This window comes from Bubalus kerabau, chromosome 1, assembly GCF_029407905.1.
Source record: "Bubalus kerabau isolate K-KA32 ecotype Philippines breed swamp buffalo chromosome 1, PCC_UOA_SB_1v2, whole genome shotgun sequence".
In the NCBI taxonomy this organism is placed as follows: domain Eukaryota; kingdom Metazoa; phylum Chordata; class Mammalia; order Artiodactyla; family Bovidae; genus Bubalus; species Bubalus kerabau.
In genome coordinates, this window is record NC_073624.1 from 186,690,339 (window position 1) to 186,705,203 (window position 14,865).

At 56.1% G+C, this 14,865-nt stretch overlaps 2 protein-coding genes across 2 annotated transcripts; both read left to right on the top strand.

Moving 5' to 3' along the window:
- Positions 1-4,457: 4,457 nt before the first annotated feature.
- Positions 4,458-10,617, top strand: GTF2F1 (general transcription factor IIF subunit 1). The gene is made up of 12 exons (XM_055546378.1): positions 4,458-4,867; positions 4,956-5,002; positions 5,489-5,561; positions 6,777-6,970; positions 7,787-7,957; positions 8,436-8,620; positions 9,180-9,333; positions 9,419-9,600; positions 9,695-9,768; positions 9,855-9,993; positions 10,166-10,283; positions 10,379-10,617. The coding sequence occupies exons 1-12, from the start codon at positions 4,856-4,858 to the stop codon at positions 10,581-10,583; spliced, it is 1,554 nt and encodes a 517-aa protein (XP_055402353.1). The 5' UTR covers positions 4,458-4,855; the 3' UTR covers positions 10,584-10,617.
- A 3,106-nt stretch (positions 10,618-13,723) lies between these two features.
- PSPN (persephin) lies at positions 13,724-14,861 on the top strand. The gene is made up of 2 exons (XM_055546393.1): positions 13,724-14,220; positions 14,305-14,861. The coding sequence occupies exons 1-2, from the start codon at positions 14,067-14,069 to the stop codon at positions 14,610-14,612; spliced, it is 462 nt and encodes a 153-aa protein (XP_055402368.1). The 5' UTR covers positions 13,724-14,066; the 3' UTR covers positions 14,613-14,861.
- Positions 14,862-14,865: the final 4 nt, after the last annotated feature.

Sequence of the window (14,865 nt, forward strand, 5' to 3'; positions counted from 1 at the left end):
TTCATTTTCTCACTTCTTAGAGCCACACGGGTACCAGAGAAAAGCACATGTGCTGTGCTTCTTAGCATGAAGCCACCACACAAGCAGGATCCTAAATGGGCCTCTGTAAAGAAGAGGGAGCGGGTGGGTGTAGGGGGGCCGGTGGGGAACAGGGGGAGCACATCCCATCCATGTGTTAAAACTGGAGCCCTGGTCCTGCCTTGGCTGCCTGAATGGTGTGACCCGGGCTAGCTCCCTGATCCCTCTGTGAAAAAGCAGGGTGCCTGGAACGTTCCGGAAGATCAGAGTTCATCTGTGCAGTGTGGAGAACAGTGCTGGGCTGGTGAAAAGCTCCGGAGGACTTCAGGCTGCAGTTGCCATGGGGACCAGCAGGCTCCCGTGTTGCCAAGTCAGGCGTTTTTTTCAGGAGGAGCCGGGAGTTTTCATGTGGCATCTCCGGATTTTTGAAGGTTGGCCACGAATTAAAAAAAAAAGTGTGAAACTCTGAATAGTCCAAACTGAACATGTCAGTGGATCACGTGGGACCCGAGGCCCTGGGGGTTTTGCAGCCTCTGTCCTGATGCTTTGCGACCACCTGTGGAGACCATCCAGCTGGCATGGGTGACTGGGCGTCTACCCTAGGCCAGGTGCTGGCTAGAGTCATTCATTAGCTCGGCCTTTGCCCTTCGAGCTCCCAGACCTGGAGAGGGAGCCACTATTTGCCTTTTACCTTCATAACAACAATCCGGACAAAACTGCTTCAGTAGAGATGCATACAGAGGGCAGGATGAGGGAGCAGGGCAGGTGGGGGGCAGCCCCCTGCGACCTTTGTCTGATTCCTTCCCCGCGCCTGGCACCTGAATGCGTTTCTACCACATTCATCAAGCCCAGCAAGTCCCAGGAAAGCCTGGAGGCCCCTAGCCTGCCACAGTTTCTCTTTTCCTGCCTGGCATGCTGCAGTCCCTGGGTCACAAAGAGTGGGACATGACTTAGAGAGTGATCAACAACCTCTCCGGGATGTCATTCTGTTCTCTGTTCTTCACTGCACTTATCGCTACCAGAAATTCTGTTGTATTTTGCATGGAACATATTGCTGGTCCCTGTCCCATGTGTCTGGTGAAGTCCAGAGGACTTAGCTTGTCCTCAAGAATTATTTTGGGCACAGGAGGTTGAATAAATGGATAAGTGGAGAGTTACAGTCCATCTTTACGACCCAGAGGTGATGCTAAGCCCGCCTGCCACTCAGTGGGCAAATAGTTTGTCTAGCAGTTGCCAGGGACTGTGTGGAAAGTGCAAGTGTTAGTCACTCAGTCGTGTCTGATTCTTTGCCATCCCATGGACTGTAGCCTGTGACGCTCCTCTGTCCATGGAATTCTCCAGGCAAACACACTGGAGTGGGTAGCCATTTCCTTCTCCAGGGGAATCTTCCTGCCCCAGGGATTGAACCCAGGTCTCCTGCAAGCAGATTCTTTACTGTCTGAGCCACCAGGGAAAGGATTGACTGTGTGGGAAGATGTTAAAATAACTGTGTCCTCACCCTTGAAGAGCTCACCTGGGGGTCTAGACACTTCCAACCATCCCCTAATTAACACAAAACTCCATTTCCCTGTCATCAGCTCCTCTCGCCCGGCATCTCCATCCAAGGTGGGGACGAGGCCTGGTTTCATGCCCTCTCGGGGTCACTCACAAAGCGCTCAACTCCTTGGTCTGCCTCAGCTCCTGGGGGAAGCTGTCAATGAGGAAGCCCTGGCTCTCTGGGCAGGACAGCATGCAGACGCTGATCACATCAAGGATGACTCCCTGGGGAGGGAAGGGGCGGCTGCATTCAGTGCCTGGGGGTCCCCTCACCTACGAGGTCACCTAGGCAAGTTCTGGTGAATTTGGGGGAACATTTTCTGGGTGCCCTGGATCCTGAGTTGGCTCTGATGAGATGGGGTTTCTGGGGGCACTTCTGAGAATGTGGCTCAGCTACAGTCTGCTGGGGTCGGGGGAGTCTGCCCAATGCCAGGCTTGTTGGGCTCCTTTGCTCATCACTATCATGAGAAACTGGGACAACCTCCATCTTATTGTGAGGAACTGGGGGCAGAAGGGGCCAAAGGTCACAAAGTGAATAAATACTAGCTATGTTTACTGAGGGCTTCCCAGGTGGCTCAGCAGTAAAGAATCCCCCTACCAATGCAGGAAATGTGGGTTTGATCCCTGGGTTATGAGGATCCCCTGGAGGAGGAAATGGCAACCCACTCTGGTGGGTTGCCTGGTAAATCCCAAGGACAGAGGAGCCGAAGGGATAAAGTCCATGGGGTCTTAGAGAGTCTGACACAACTTAGTGACTAGAATAACAATAAACAAAGTTTACTAAGTGCATCTTAAGGGCCAGGCACTCTGCCAAGCCCTTTATAGGAAAGAAGTCATTCACCCCGCACCCCAGCCTTCTGCTGAGGGTCCAGCTGCTCTCCCATTTTACAATTGAGGACACACAGGCTCGGTTGACAAAGCAGCAGCCGGTGGCCCCTGCCGTCAAGAGGCCCCTCAGCTCCTACAGGGTCCTCCTGGGAAGCTCCTCCCAATGGGCCCCCTCATCCCTCTGCTGCCATGCCAGGGAGCTCTCACTGGGGCACCAGGATCCCCTGCAGGGGCACCAGGATCCCCTGCAGCATGAGGTCATGGATCTTCCGGCCCCACTGGGTGCCCTGTTAGGCCTCCTGCTGCAGCAGCCCCACGTGGCAGAAACCATACTTGGTTGCCATGTATTTACACTGTGTCCCTTTGCCGCAGCCTGAACCGCCCATCACAAAGACGATCAGGGGGACTTGAGGATGTCTGCGGTGCCAGAGGAAGAGGGACGGGGGAGAGGGGTTGGTGCCTGTAGGGGTCAGTTGGTGCTGAGGTGATTGTGTCCACAGCTATAGTGGGTGACGCTGGACACGTCTGCTGGCAGACCTATTTCTGCCCTAGGGTGGTATCTGGGGGTGTGTGTCCACACCCAGGGATATATCCAGGCACAGCACCCATTAATACTGCTACAGGTCATGTGGATGAGGTGTGAACCCAAGCAGGTCAGGCCCTTTGCGTGCAGCCTCTCCTTGAAGCATCACCCCTTCTTACAGTTGAGGAAACTGAGGCTCTGAGACGGACAGGGACTTGTCCAGCCCTCCAGTCTCATCCCATACCACCCTCCCCTTTCTTTACTGTGTTTCAGCCCAGTGGCCTCCTTTCAGACCCTTGTACTCATCACCTCCCTGTTGCTCCTCCCCCACCCCCACCTCCACTGGAATTCCATACAGCAGTCCCTTCAGGTTGCAGCTCACCCTTCAGGTCTTCTCTAATCGCTGTCTAAAGAGCCTCCCACCCCATTGTTCCCAGTCTCAAAACCCTAATTCCCCCCCACCACACAAAAACAATCCTATTTCCTCCAGCAATGGCCACTATCAGTAATGAGTTTGCCCGTTTACTCGTTCTTGTTTGTCTCCCCTGCCAGACTACGTACTACAAGAGGACAGAATCTGTTTGTCTTCCTTGTCCCTGTATTTCTAGTACTTGGCATAGTTTCTGACATAATCGTAGCAAGTGAGGAGTAGGTAAATGTCCATAACTATCAGACACATCTATGGAGACCTGTAGTTTATAGTGCTGGCTTCCTACATTCCCCACGGACTTCCCAGAACCCAGCGCAGCAGGTGCTAAAAGTGAATGTAAGTCAGTCAGTCGTGTCCGACTCTTTGTGACCCATGGAATTCTCTAGGCCAGAATACTGGAATGGGTAGCCTTTCCCTTCTCCAGGGGATCTTTCCAACCCAAGGATCGAACCCAGGTCTCCCGCATTGCAGGTGGATTTCTTACCAGCTGAGCCACAAGGGAAGCCCAGCAGGTGCTAAAGTGGATCACTGAAGACCTGACCCTGAGCATGCGCAGTTGTGTTACTATAAGGTAGGAAGCCGGCAGGAAGGGCGTGTGGACACCTGGACTTGGGGGGGGGGGGAGGGGCGGGTGTTACCTGCATTCTCCCGCCCTCTACGACCTCCTCCCCTTCCCCCGAGTAAGCCAATCACCCCCGCGATGTTTCCCTTCTTTCTTCTGGGGCTTCAGGGGCCTGCCTATTTGGGGCAGCTTGGACTTGCACATACCCAACCGGCCTGTGGCCCCTGGGGTGATCGCGCTCCATCCCCTACACAGGCCCTGACCCCTCCTGGTTCGGTTCAACGTCACAAGGGCCCCTGGCCCGATTATTTGGCGAGATGATAGGGCTACCCCCGGGGCCTGTGGGGAGAAATGAACCCCAAAGAGGCTCAGGTAGAGCCGCAGCAGTCGGCTGCCAAGGAGGCCTCGGTTGCTGTGGTAACGCGGCCTCCTCCGACTCACTTCCGTAGTAAAGTAGCGCATGCGCAAATAGCCCGACAGGCCGCGAATGTGGCGGGTTTCCTCCCTTCCTTCCCAAGATACCCCGCGGTCCTGAGATGTAATGTCACTGGGGGCGTCTCCACATCATCTGATTGGGTTATCCGCGTGATGAGGTTATCGGCTTGATGGCATTTTTCGTGCTATATATACTGCGGGCCGCCAGAGCGCTAGATACAGAAGGTGCTACCTTTAGTTCGGAGTAGGTTGCTTCCCCTAGGCCTGCCGGAGGATTTCGATTCCGGTTTAGGCGGCTGCGCAGGCGCAGACTTGGCACAGGCGGTCTCAAGCTGATCGCCGACCCAGAGCCGCCTCCGGATAGCTTTTCCCAGGATCGGTTGTATCCCGGGCTTAGGGTCCGCGATCGAGGCTAGAGACCCGGCACCTCGAGGGTGGCCTCCGCGGGACCGAGGGACGCGCACCCCGAGGGAGGCGTAAAGAAAGAGGTTCTGACCGGACCCGGGTCAATCGCCCATCGTCCATGGCGGCCCTTGTAAGTGTGCGGCAAGGCGGTTCGGCTGCGGTCCCGGTGGTGGCCTCTTGCAGCCTCTCACTCACTGTCCTGCTTTCTCTCCCCTCAGGGCCCCAGCAGCCAGAATGTCACTGAGTATGTCGTCCGAGTTCCCAAGTAAGTCCCTGATCCTACCAGCCCCCTCTCCCTCCAGAAAAGGATTAAAATCTCGAGCCTCCAGGAGTGTCTGATTCTTCTTCCAGGGCTGGGGTTGAGCCGAGGCCTCTGGGGCATCACTGTTTTTTTTAATAGAGTGAATGAATGAGTACATTAATACACAGTAACACGCAACCTCCCTGCCTAAGCCTCCCTCAGCCAGGAATGGCAACAGTGACTCTACTGGATGGATTCTTTTTGATCCTGCGAAATTCCGTTACAGTATTTTCCTCCTTCAGGAGGCATTCCCTGCCTGTCCACCCCACTGCCCAGGGCTGAGTTCCCAATTATCCCATCTTGGGTTCCCAGAAATATTTGTCCCTAACTGATCTCTGGTTTTTTTCATGGGTCCCCAGTGTTGCCCAGCACAAAGGACTGAGCCTGGGAGGGTTTACTGAATTAATGAATGATTGACTGAGCACTGCCTCTTCTTTTTGTCCATTCTAGAAATACCACCAAAAAATACAATATCATGGCTTTCAATGCAGCCGATAAAGTCAACCTCACTACTTGGAATCAGGTAAGTCTGAGTTCTGAGGGTGTGAGAAAACGTGACCCTGGATTTGATGTAATAGTTGCTTGGTTGTGATAGTAACTGAGGCTTAGTATCCTCCACTCTCCCCATGTGCAGATAAACGATAACTAAGGCCCAGGCTGAGCCTCTGGGCACCCCTGAGAACAAGATATGTATGGCCTTACAGGAGGCTTTCTCCTGAAATTTGTGCCCACTGATGGGCATTTGGGGTGGAGATCTATCTGGGCAAGGGAGGAGGGGGCTGCCTCCTAGAGGTGACTCCGTGTTGTTGGAGACTCCAGAGCGGTCTTTAGAAGCTGTTTTAGTTGTTGCAGGCTGCTCTAGCAGAATTCCAGAGACTGGGTGGTTTATAAACAACAGACATTTATTTCCCACAGTTCTGGAGACTGGAACTCCAAGATCAGGGCGCCAGCAGATTTGGTGTCTAGTGAGGGCAGGCTTCCTGGTTCATAGCTGGTGCGTTTGCACTGTACTCTCACCTGGCAGAAGAGGGACACAGCACTCTGCAATCCTTTATTAAAGAGGGCACTTACCCACTCCTAATAGGCTGCAGCCTCACAACCTAATCATCATCTATCAGAGGCCCCGCCCCCAAATACCATCACACTGGAAATTAGGTTATATGCATTTTGGGGGAATTCCCTGTAGATACAGTGGTTAGGACTCCAGCTAGGACTCTAGCCCATTCACTGCGGGGACCCAGGTTCCATCCCTGGTGGGGGAACTAAGATTCCAGAAGTCCCAGATCACAGCCAAAAAGAAGGCATTTTGGAGGCACGCAAACATTCATCCATAGCAGGAGCTATTAAAGGGTTACAAACAGTCTGTAAAGAGATTTGTCCACTGTGGGGTTGAGGGCAAGTGAAGGGAGAACAGGGCGGAGGTGAAGGCTCTGGACCAGGTGAGCCTGTGATGGGGTTTGCAGCAAAGTTTACGAGAAGTGATTGGACTCTGGGGTGTCTTTTTTTTTTTTTTTTTTTTAATTTTTTCATTTGGAAATAACTTCAAACTTTCAAAAAGCTGCCAGAACAGACATCGCAGGGGGTTTTAGACAGATCCCTTCGCCCACATTCACAGAGCCTCTTTTCGCCAAGTGGGAAGTTGGCTCTGAGGGTCCACTGCTCAGCCTGCGGGGAGGAAGGGGTGTTGTTGGATGGAGAGCGGGCTCCCTGATGAGAAGTGTCGCCTTCCGTCTCCCAGGCCCGGCTGGAACGAGACCTGAGCAATAAGAAGATTTACCAAGAAGAGGAGATGCCGGAGTCGGGCGCCGGCAGCGAGTTCAACCGCAAGCTCCGGGAGGAGGCGCGGAGGAAGAAGTACGGCATAGTCCTCAAGGAGTTCCGTCCGGAGGACCAGCCCTGGCTGCTGCGGGTCAACGGCAAATCAGGCCGCAAGTAAGTGCCCCTCCCGCCACTCCCCGGTGCCCTTGGCTGAACTTCTAGGTCTTACGGCTGGGGGTGACAGCTCATCCTCCCGTGAAGGGGTTTTCTTGGGGAAGATGAGCCAAGGGGATGCTCGAGTGTGTGCTAGGGATGCAGGAATCCCAGCCTGCGGTCCTCCTGCGCCCAGCCAAGGACTGCCCAGAGCTGAGGGTTGGGAACCGTGGGGAGGACAGAGATTAAGGGAAATGAAGGGCACTCCGGTTGAACAGTGAGCACGAAGGCGTGAAACACCAAGCCCCAGGGACTGTCACAGCGCATGCGAGTGGCAGAATGGGTGGACTGAGAGGGCTGGGAGTGCCAGGCCACAGCTGGACCGTGGGTAGGCTGGGGCCCAGGGCAGCCTGAAGGCTGTAGGTGGGGAAGGGGCACTCTGTAAGACTGCCTCCACATTGGGGGGGCAGAAAAGGGGAAGGATGGAGGCCCGGAGGGGGCTGGGCTGGCAGTGGTTCAAGGAGGATTCCGGACAGGAATCCAGAGGGGTCTGACAGTAGAGCTCTGTGCTCTTTATGGCCCATCTAACAGGTCCTTCCAGAAAGGAGCATGACGTGTATAGTGCACAGGAGCCCTAAGCCTGCTCTGCGAGGGCAGGGAGCCCCCCCTTTCCAGATGTGGGAATCCTAGCTCAGGCAGTCAGTGGGCCAGCCTTCCAGCCTCAGATTTTGCTGGGAGAACCCAGGTGGCCCTGGAGAGAGGGATGCAGGGGGTGTGGTCTGGGGGTAGCGCTGGTCCTTCTTCCCCACACAGACCGTGACCTTGAACTCCCTGCAGGTTCAAGGGCATAAAGAAGGGCGGTGTGACAGAAAATACCTCTTACTACATCTTCACCCAGTGCCCTGATGGGGCTTTCGAGGCCTTCCCTGTCCACAACTGGTATAACTTCACGCCACTGGCCAAGCACCGCACGCTCACGGCCGAGGAGGCTGAGGAGGAGTGGGAGAGGTGAGTGATGGGGCCATGCCTGGAAAAGGGTTGCACCCCCCCGCCTCCAACGTTGTGCCCGGCTGGGAGCTGGGGACTTGGCAGTGAGCAAGCCAGATCTCTCCGCTGCTCAGGAGCACCTAGTCCAGGGGGCAGATGGATTGGAAGATAGCAGGGAGGTGGACTGGAGAAGTGGGGAGGTGGATCCAGTGCTAGGGGGTCAGCATCACATGAGACCTTCTCCTGAGGGACTCTGGGCAGACAAGGAACCAAAGGAGGGCCAGCTCTCCCTGTGTGATCTTAGGGTCTTTCTGCCACGTGCTTGTGTCCTCACGTGTGGGGTCAGGTCGTCCCGCTCATCACCTAAGTGGTGTCAGTGGCTCTCCCCTGGGGCACACCTGGTGCAGGGAGGCACCAGTGGATGAAGCCCACTCCCAGAGGGTCCCCGGAGCCAGGCCTGCTGCCAGCCCCTGCTGTAACACTGCCCCCTGCCCCACAGGAGAAACAAGGTCCTGAACCACTTCAGCATCATGCAGCAGCGGCGACTGAAAGACCAGGACCAGGACGAGGAGGATGAGGAGAAGGAGAAGCGCAGCCGCAAGAAGGCCAGCGAGCTCCGCATCCACGACCTGGAGGATGACCTGGAGATGTCGTCCGATGACAGCGAGGCCAGCGGCGAGGAGGGTGAGGCGGGTGGAGCCAGCCCTGGGCTGCTGGGGCGGCAGTTGTAATTAATTCAGGTCTTGTGTGATGATTCAGAAAAGTGAATGCCCCTGAAAGGATTGCTTGGTTACTTGCAGACCCCTGGATCCTCCCAGGAACTTGGCTGCTGAGGGAAGCACCAGGGTTGGTTAGGAGACCCCAGGAAGGTCTCTCTCGGCCATGGCCTCGAATGGGATTTCCATGGGAATGGCCTTAGGACTGGCCAGTTTGAGTCATGCCAGCAGGCTCTGGGCCAAGGGGTGGTCTCTGGTTGCCCGGTGGCTGGCTGGCACAGGTGATATAGGGCAGGGATGGCGGCCCTGAGTGTGAGTTAGAGAAAGGGGTTGGCTGGGGGTGTAGAATTGGGATTGCTTGCTTGGCGGTGGGTGATTGGTACAACCCTGGGCCAGCTCTCTGCCTCCTGGAGGAATTGGGGCTGGTCCTGGCATCACCACAGCCCCTGAGAAATCCAGGCATCATTAGATACACACAACATGATGCATGCCCATCTGATCCCCTCACCTTGTCTCTCCTTCCCCAGGTGGCAGAGCCCCCAAAACCAAGAAGAAGGCACCACCCAGCAAGGGAGGCCGGAAGAAGAAGAAGAAGAAGGGCTCAGATGATGAGGCCTTTGAGGACAGTGATGACGGGGACTTCGAGGGCCAGGAGGTGGACTACATGTCCGATGGCTCCAGGTGAGGCAGGCGGGAGGCGGGTGTGAGACCCTGGGCCGGCCTGCGGACGCGCTCACTCACCCTCTGCCCGCTCTCTGTCTTACAGCAGCTCCCAGGATGAGCTGGAAGGCAAGCCCAAGGCCACCCAGCAGGAGGAGGGCCCCAAGGGCGTGGATGAGCAGAGTGAGAGCAGCGAAGAGAGTGAGGAGGAAAAGCCGCCCGAGGAGGACAAGGAGGAAGAGGAGGAGAAGAAGGCGCCCACGCCGCAGGAGAAGAAGCGGAGGAAAGGTGGGTTGGCGCCTCTGAGGTGTGATCTGAGACAGGGCCGAGGGCTGGCTCAGGGGTCTCCGGTCCTGACGTCCCCTCCTCTGGCCCTTTGCAGACAGCAGCGAGGAGTCCGACAGCTCAGAGGAGAGTGACATCGACAGTGAAGCCTCCTCGGCACTCTTCATGGCGGTAAGGCCCAGCCGAGGCAGGGCCAGCCAGGGAGGACGGTGGGGGGGCCCTCTCCCGACATGTGTGCTCAGCTGCGATCTCCACAGAAAAAGAAGACACCCCCCAAAAGGGAGCGGAAGCCATCAGGGGGCAGTTCCCGGGGTAACAGCCGGCCAGGCACACCCAGCACTGAAGCAGGCAGTACTTCTTCCACCCTCCGTGCAGCTGCCAGCAAGCTGGAGCAGGGTGAGTAGTACCCCCCAATCCCACCCCGCCCACCCTCTTGACCCCATCCTGGTCTTCCTGTTCCGCATCCTCTGAGCCCCTTGCACACATGATCCCAGCACTGCCCCCCACCCCCCTACCCCGTGGTCCAGCCTCCCAGACCTGGTCTCAGTCCCACCGCCACCTCCCACAGGGAAGCGCACCAGCGAAACACCGGCAGCCAAGCGGCTGCGACTGGACACCGGGCCCCAGAGCTTGTCCGGGAAATCCACTCCTCAGCCCCAGTCTGGGAAGTCAACCCCCAGCAGTGGGTAAGTTGGCGAGGATGGCAGGGTCCGGTGAGGGGTGGGGGTCAGGGGGCTCAGGGACAGAGGACGCCCGCTGACACCCAGCTCCCCACCTCCAGCGATGTTCAAGTGACTGAAGATGCTGTGCGCCGCTACCTGACACGGAAGCCCATGACCACCAAGGACCTGCTGAAGAAGTTCCAGACCAAGAAGACGGGGCTGAGCAGCGAGCAGACAGTGAATGTTCTGGCTCAGATCCTGAAGCGCCTGAACCCTGAGCGCAAGATGATCAATGACAAGATGCATTTCTCCCTCAAGGAGTGACGCTCCCCCAATAAACAGGCTCTGTTTTCCACAATCCTCAGGGTCTTTATTCCCACACTCGCTGCCTCTCATCCTGCCGCCTGTTGACGCCTCTTAGAACTTAATCCTCTCCTTACCCCCTCAGCCTCCTCCGTGGAGCTGCTGGCTGATTTCTTTCATCTCTGTCTTCCACTTGGCTGGTTCTCTCTTCAGCTGTGGCTTATCCACCACCTGAACCCATTAAAAGTAGGGCTTCCCAGGTGGCTCAGCGGTGAAGAATCTGCCTGCCTGTGCAGGGGACGCAGGTTCAATCCCTGGGTCAGGAAGTTCCCCTGGAGGCAATGGCACCCCACTCTAGTATTCTTGTCTGGGAAATCCCATGAACAGAGGAGCCTGATGGGGCTACAGTTCATGGGGTCGCAAAGAGTCGGACATGCTTGAGCACATGTGCACAAACCCATAAGTACTTAGTGTCACTGTCTTTCAGTTCTGCAAAGTATCTTTCTTTTTCAGATCAGTAGGTCTGTTTTGAGTGTATGGCCCCTTCTGTTTTTGATGCCTTCTTTTCCATTGTTAGTTTAAACATCCTTGTCTTACAGTCTCCATCACACTCACCTAGTACCTGAAGCAGATGGGTATCCTGTTGTTTTCTGATGCCTCTTTATGATCGTGTTTGTGACCTAGGATAGGGGACTTGTTCCTACTTCCAGGCTCTGTCTGTGGGGCTCCTGGCTGGCCCGCTTTGCAGGCAAGTTCTTTTTTTTTTTTTAATAATATTTGTTTTTATTTATTGGACTGTGCTGGGTCTTAGCTGCAGCCTGTGGGATCTAGTTCCCTGACCAGGAATCGAACCCCAGGCCCCCTGCATTGGAAGCATGGAGCCTTAGCCACTGGACCACCAAGGAAGTTCCAGGCAAGTTCTTCCAGATGGTTTTTTGCATGTGCCCACCAGGTGCCCCAGAAGTGGTTTCTAGGTGGCGCTAGTGGTACAGAACCTGCCTGCCAATGCAGGAAACATGAGACCGGGGTTTGATCCCTGGGTTAGAAAGGTCCCCTGGACGAGGACACGGCAACCCACTCCAGTACTCTTGCCTAGAGAATCTCATGGAGAGAAGAGCTTGGCGGGCTTCAGTCCATAGGGTCGCAAAGAGTCGGAAATGACTGAAGCAATTTAGCATGCACACACGCCCCAGATGTGTCATTCTAAGATTCTCAGCTCTTGATTCTGTCCCAAATGGCCACAAAATCCCAAAGCCCTGTTACTGGTCTTGGCATCTGGACACTACTTTTCAACTTTGCAGTGGGGTTTCTGGGGCTTCCCTTAGAGTCTCATAAGTTGGTAAGGTGTTTATTTTATCAAGTATGGCTAGGCATTCTGTAAGCAAGAGGGTTCTTTACGTTCGTGGAGAGTCACGTTGCTGGAAATGGAACTTGGCAGCAGGAACAACGTTGAAACCCCTGTTTGAGTGATCCGGCTGGTGGCAGGATGCTGGAGACGGCAGGTGGAAAACCTCCCCACCCAGCTCTACAGGCCCTTGGCTGCCGAGTCGGAATGCCTGAGATGTCCGGCTAATTCCCAGGAATGTCCCACTTCGTTCCAACCTCCCTCCCATCCTTCTGCCAGGACTTCTGTGAAGGAAGTGTCTGCCCCTTACCCTGACAATTTCACCCCTGCTCTGCCTGCCACGTGGACTGAGGCCTGAGGCCTCCCCCACCACACCAGTCTATGTGCCCCAGTGGTTCAGATCAGGAGCCTTGCATTCAGCAGGACTTGGGGTTCAAACCCCACCTTTTTCTCTTAATTCTGGGTGACTTTGTATAAGTGACATTCCTCCCACCCACACCCCCCATCTGAAGGTAGTCTCAACAGGCAGTCGAGAAGAAAAAAGCACACCAAAATCACTGAAGCAGTCCCCCATGGGTGGTGCTGCGGTCCTTTCCTACTTCTTGATACAAAGGGCAATGAAAAGCCCCCAGCTCACATCTTGGCCCACCTGAAATGGATGCGTTCCTGAAGCACGAGTCCTGGATCAAAGGGGTTGGTGGTTTCTGTAGCCAGTGTTCAACTGCCACTGGTTTATACTACCAAGAGGCGTGCCCATTACACACACACCCCCAGCCATGGGTAAGCAGACTCTGATGTTTGCTAATCTTAGGAGCAGTCTTACCTGAGTTTTAATCTGGTCTTGCCTGCATTGAGTTCAAGCACCGTGTCAAACCTACACAAGTTGCTTGTATTTCAGGACTTCCCTGGTGGTACAGTGGTTAAGGCTCTGGACTCCCAATGCAGAGACACAAGTTGGATCCCTTGTTCAGGATCTTGCATGACATAGGACATGGCCTAAAAATTTTTTTAAACTGAAAATAAAAAAGATGCTCTTATTTCCTTTGCCTCAAGCATTTTGTGTGTGCTTAGTCGCTCAGTCGTGTCCATCTCTTTGCAACCCCATGGACTGTATAGTTCACCAGCCTCCTCTGTCCATGGGATTCTCCAGGCAAGAATACTGGAGTAGGTTGTCATTTCCTTCTCCAGGTGATCCTCCTAACCCAGGGATCGAGACCTGAGTCTCCTCCATTGCAGGTGAATTTTTTGCTGAGCCACCAGGGAAGCTTCTAAGAGGCTCTTAACTGCTTGGTACCAGGCACCCTGCCACACACTAAATATGTCCTCTGTCTGTCCTCAGGACCTCATGTGGGAGGGACCCTGTTAGCCCCCTTTCATGGCTGAGGATGGAGGCTCACTTCCCCAGGGTGATGGAGAAGGGCTGGGAGATTACTGGAACCAGGGCGGAGCTTAACCTCCCTTCCTGTTCTGATGTCCTCCAACCCCAGGTAGGGCTGGGGTCCCAGGGGACTCAGGTTGGCCTTCCAGAGACAGGAGTCCCTGCAGGGTGAGTTTCCTGCACCTGGTGTCCCAGCTCTTGGCAGTCCCCTGGCCTCTCCCTTTTCCTGTTTTGATACTGCCTGGGCCAGACCCGGAGGCAGGGCATGATGTCTTAATCCTCCAGGCAGGAGCCATGATGGATTCCCCGTCAGTTCACCCACCTCTTCCCTGCATGCACATCCGCTCTACCTGGTGCACAATGTGGGGGCTACTGGGCCCCAGTATCCTGCCCGAGAGGGGAGGACCCCCACTGGGAGACCCATGGGGCCCCCCAACCCTCCCTCCAGACAGCAGGTGGGGTGGGGACCCCGAGTTGCCCTCCCTGAGCTCGGCCCTGGCTGCCGACACAGCACTCGTAAATCAGGGGGTGGAGGGGGTGTTGGAAATGGGTCTGTGGAATGTCTGGATGGGGTGTGTGTGTGAGGGGGTGTGCGCCCTTAACTCTTGGAAGGATGGGGTGTGGGGCAGAGGAGCGGGGCTGCCTGGGCCTGAGGTGTGCGACGTTGGAGCCTTTGCAACGAGCAGCAGCCGGAAGTGATGAGGTTAATTCCCCAGCTTGGGCAGAGGGGGGATAAATTGAGGGTGCCGGGCATCCACATCCTCAGGACCTGCCCATCACCATGGCCACAGGAAGAGTCTTGCTAGGCTCTCTGCTTCTCCTGATCCTCCACTTGGACCTTGGTGGGAGCCAGGGGGCCTGGGAGGCTCTGGTGGTGGAGAGAGAGCTCTCATCCGAGCCAGCGGTGGACAGAGAGACCCAGAGGCCACAGCTGGGTAAGGACTCCCGGAACCCTGCATGCTCCCCAATTCCTTTCTGCCCAGACTCTGCCTGCAGTCAGCTGCCCCTTGTCCCCGCAGGGGCCCGCCTGCGCCGAGCCCTGACCAGCCCGTGCCAGCTGTGGAGCCTGTCCTTGCCCGTGGCCGAGCTGGGCCTGGGCTACATGTCGGAGGAGACGGTCATCTTCCGCTACTGCGCCGGCAGTTGTCCCCGCGGTGCCCGCACCCAACACGGCCTGACGCTGGCCCGACTGCAGGGCCAGGGCCGAGCCCATGGAGGACCCTGCTGCCGGCCCACCCGCTACGCCGACGTGACCTTTCTCGATGACCACCACCGCTGGCAGCGGCTGCCCCAGCTCTCGGCGGCGGCCTGTGGCTGCAGTGGCTAAAGATGGCCGGCCCAGGGCCCTGCAGCAGCTGGAGGAGCTCAGCTGACTTATTTACTGGAGGCCCAGAGGCCGAGGCGAAGAGAGGGGAAGGTGGGCTGGGGCTACCAGCAAGGGGCTCAATAAAGGAAACTGCTCCTCTAGCCTGTGACTGTGTGTTCAGCTGGGAATGCTCCTGGTCTGGGGAGGGGGAGGAGTGGGGAGGCAGGTGTGGTCCTGGGCTTCCCAAGCAGATCCTGGCCTTCCTGCAAACAGC

Bases quoted from the DNA above. Each gene is read 5' to 3' on its own strand.
- GTF2F1 (XM_055546378.1), top strand. The intron at 9,334-9,418 runs GTGAGGCAGGCG...TCTGTCTTACAG, and splicing joins TACATGTCCGATGGCTCCAG to CAGCTCCCAGGATGAGCTGG. The intron at 9,994-10,165 runs GTGAGTAGTACC...CACCTCCCACAG, and splicing joins TGCCAGCAAGCTGGAGCAGG to GGAAGCGCACCAGCGAAACA.
- PSPN (XM_055546393.1), top strand. From the start codon at position 14,067: ATGGCCACAGGAAGAGTCTTGCTAGGCTCTCTGCTTCTCCTGATCCTC. The intron at 14,221-14,304 runs GTAAGGACTCCC...TTGTCCCCGCAG, and splicing joins GACCCAGAGGCCACAGCTGG to GGGCCCGCCTGCGCCGAGCC.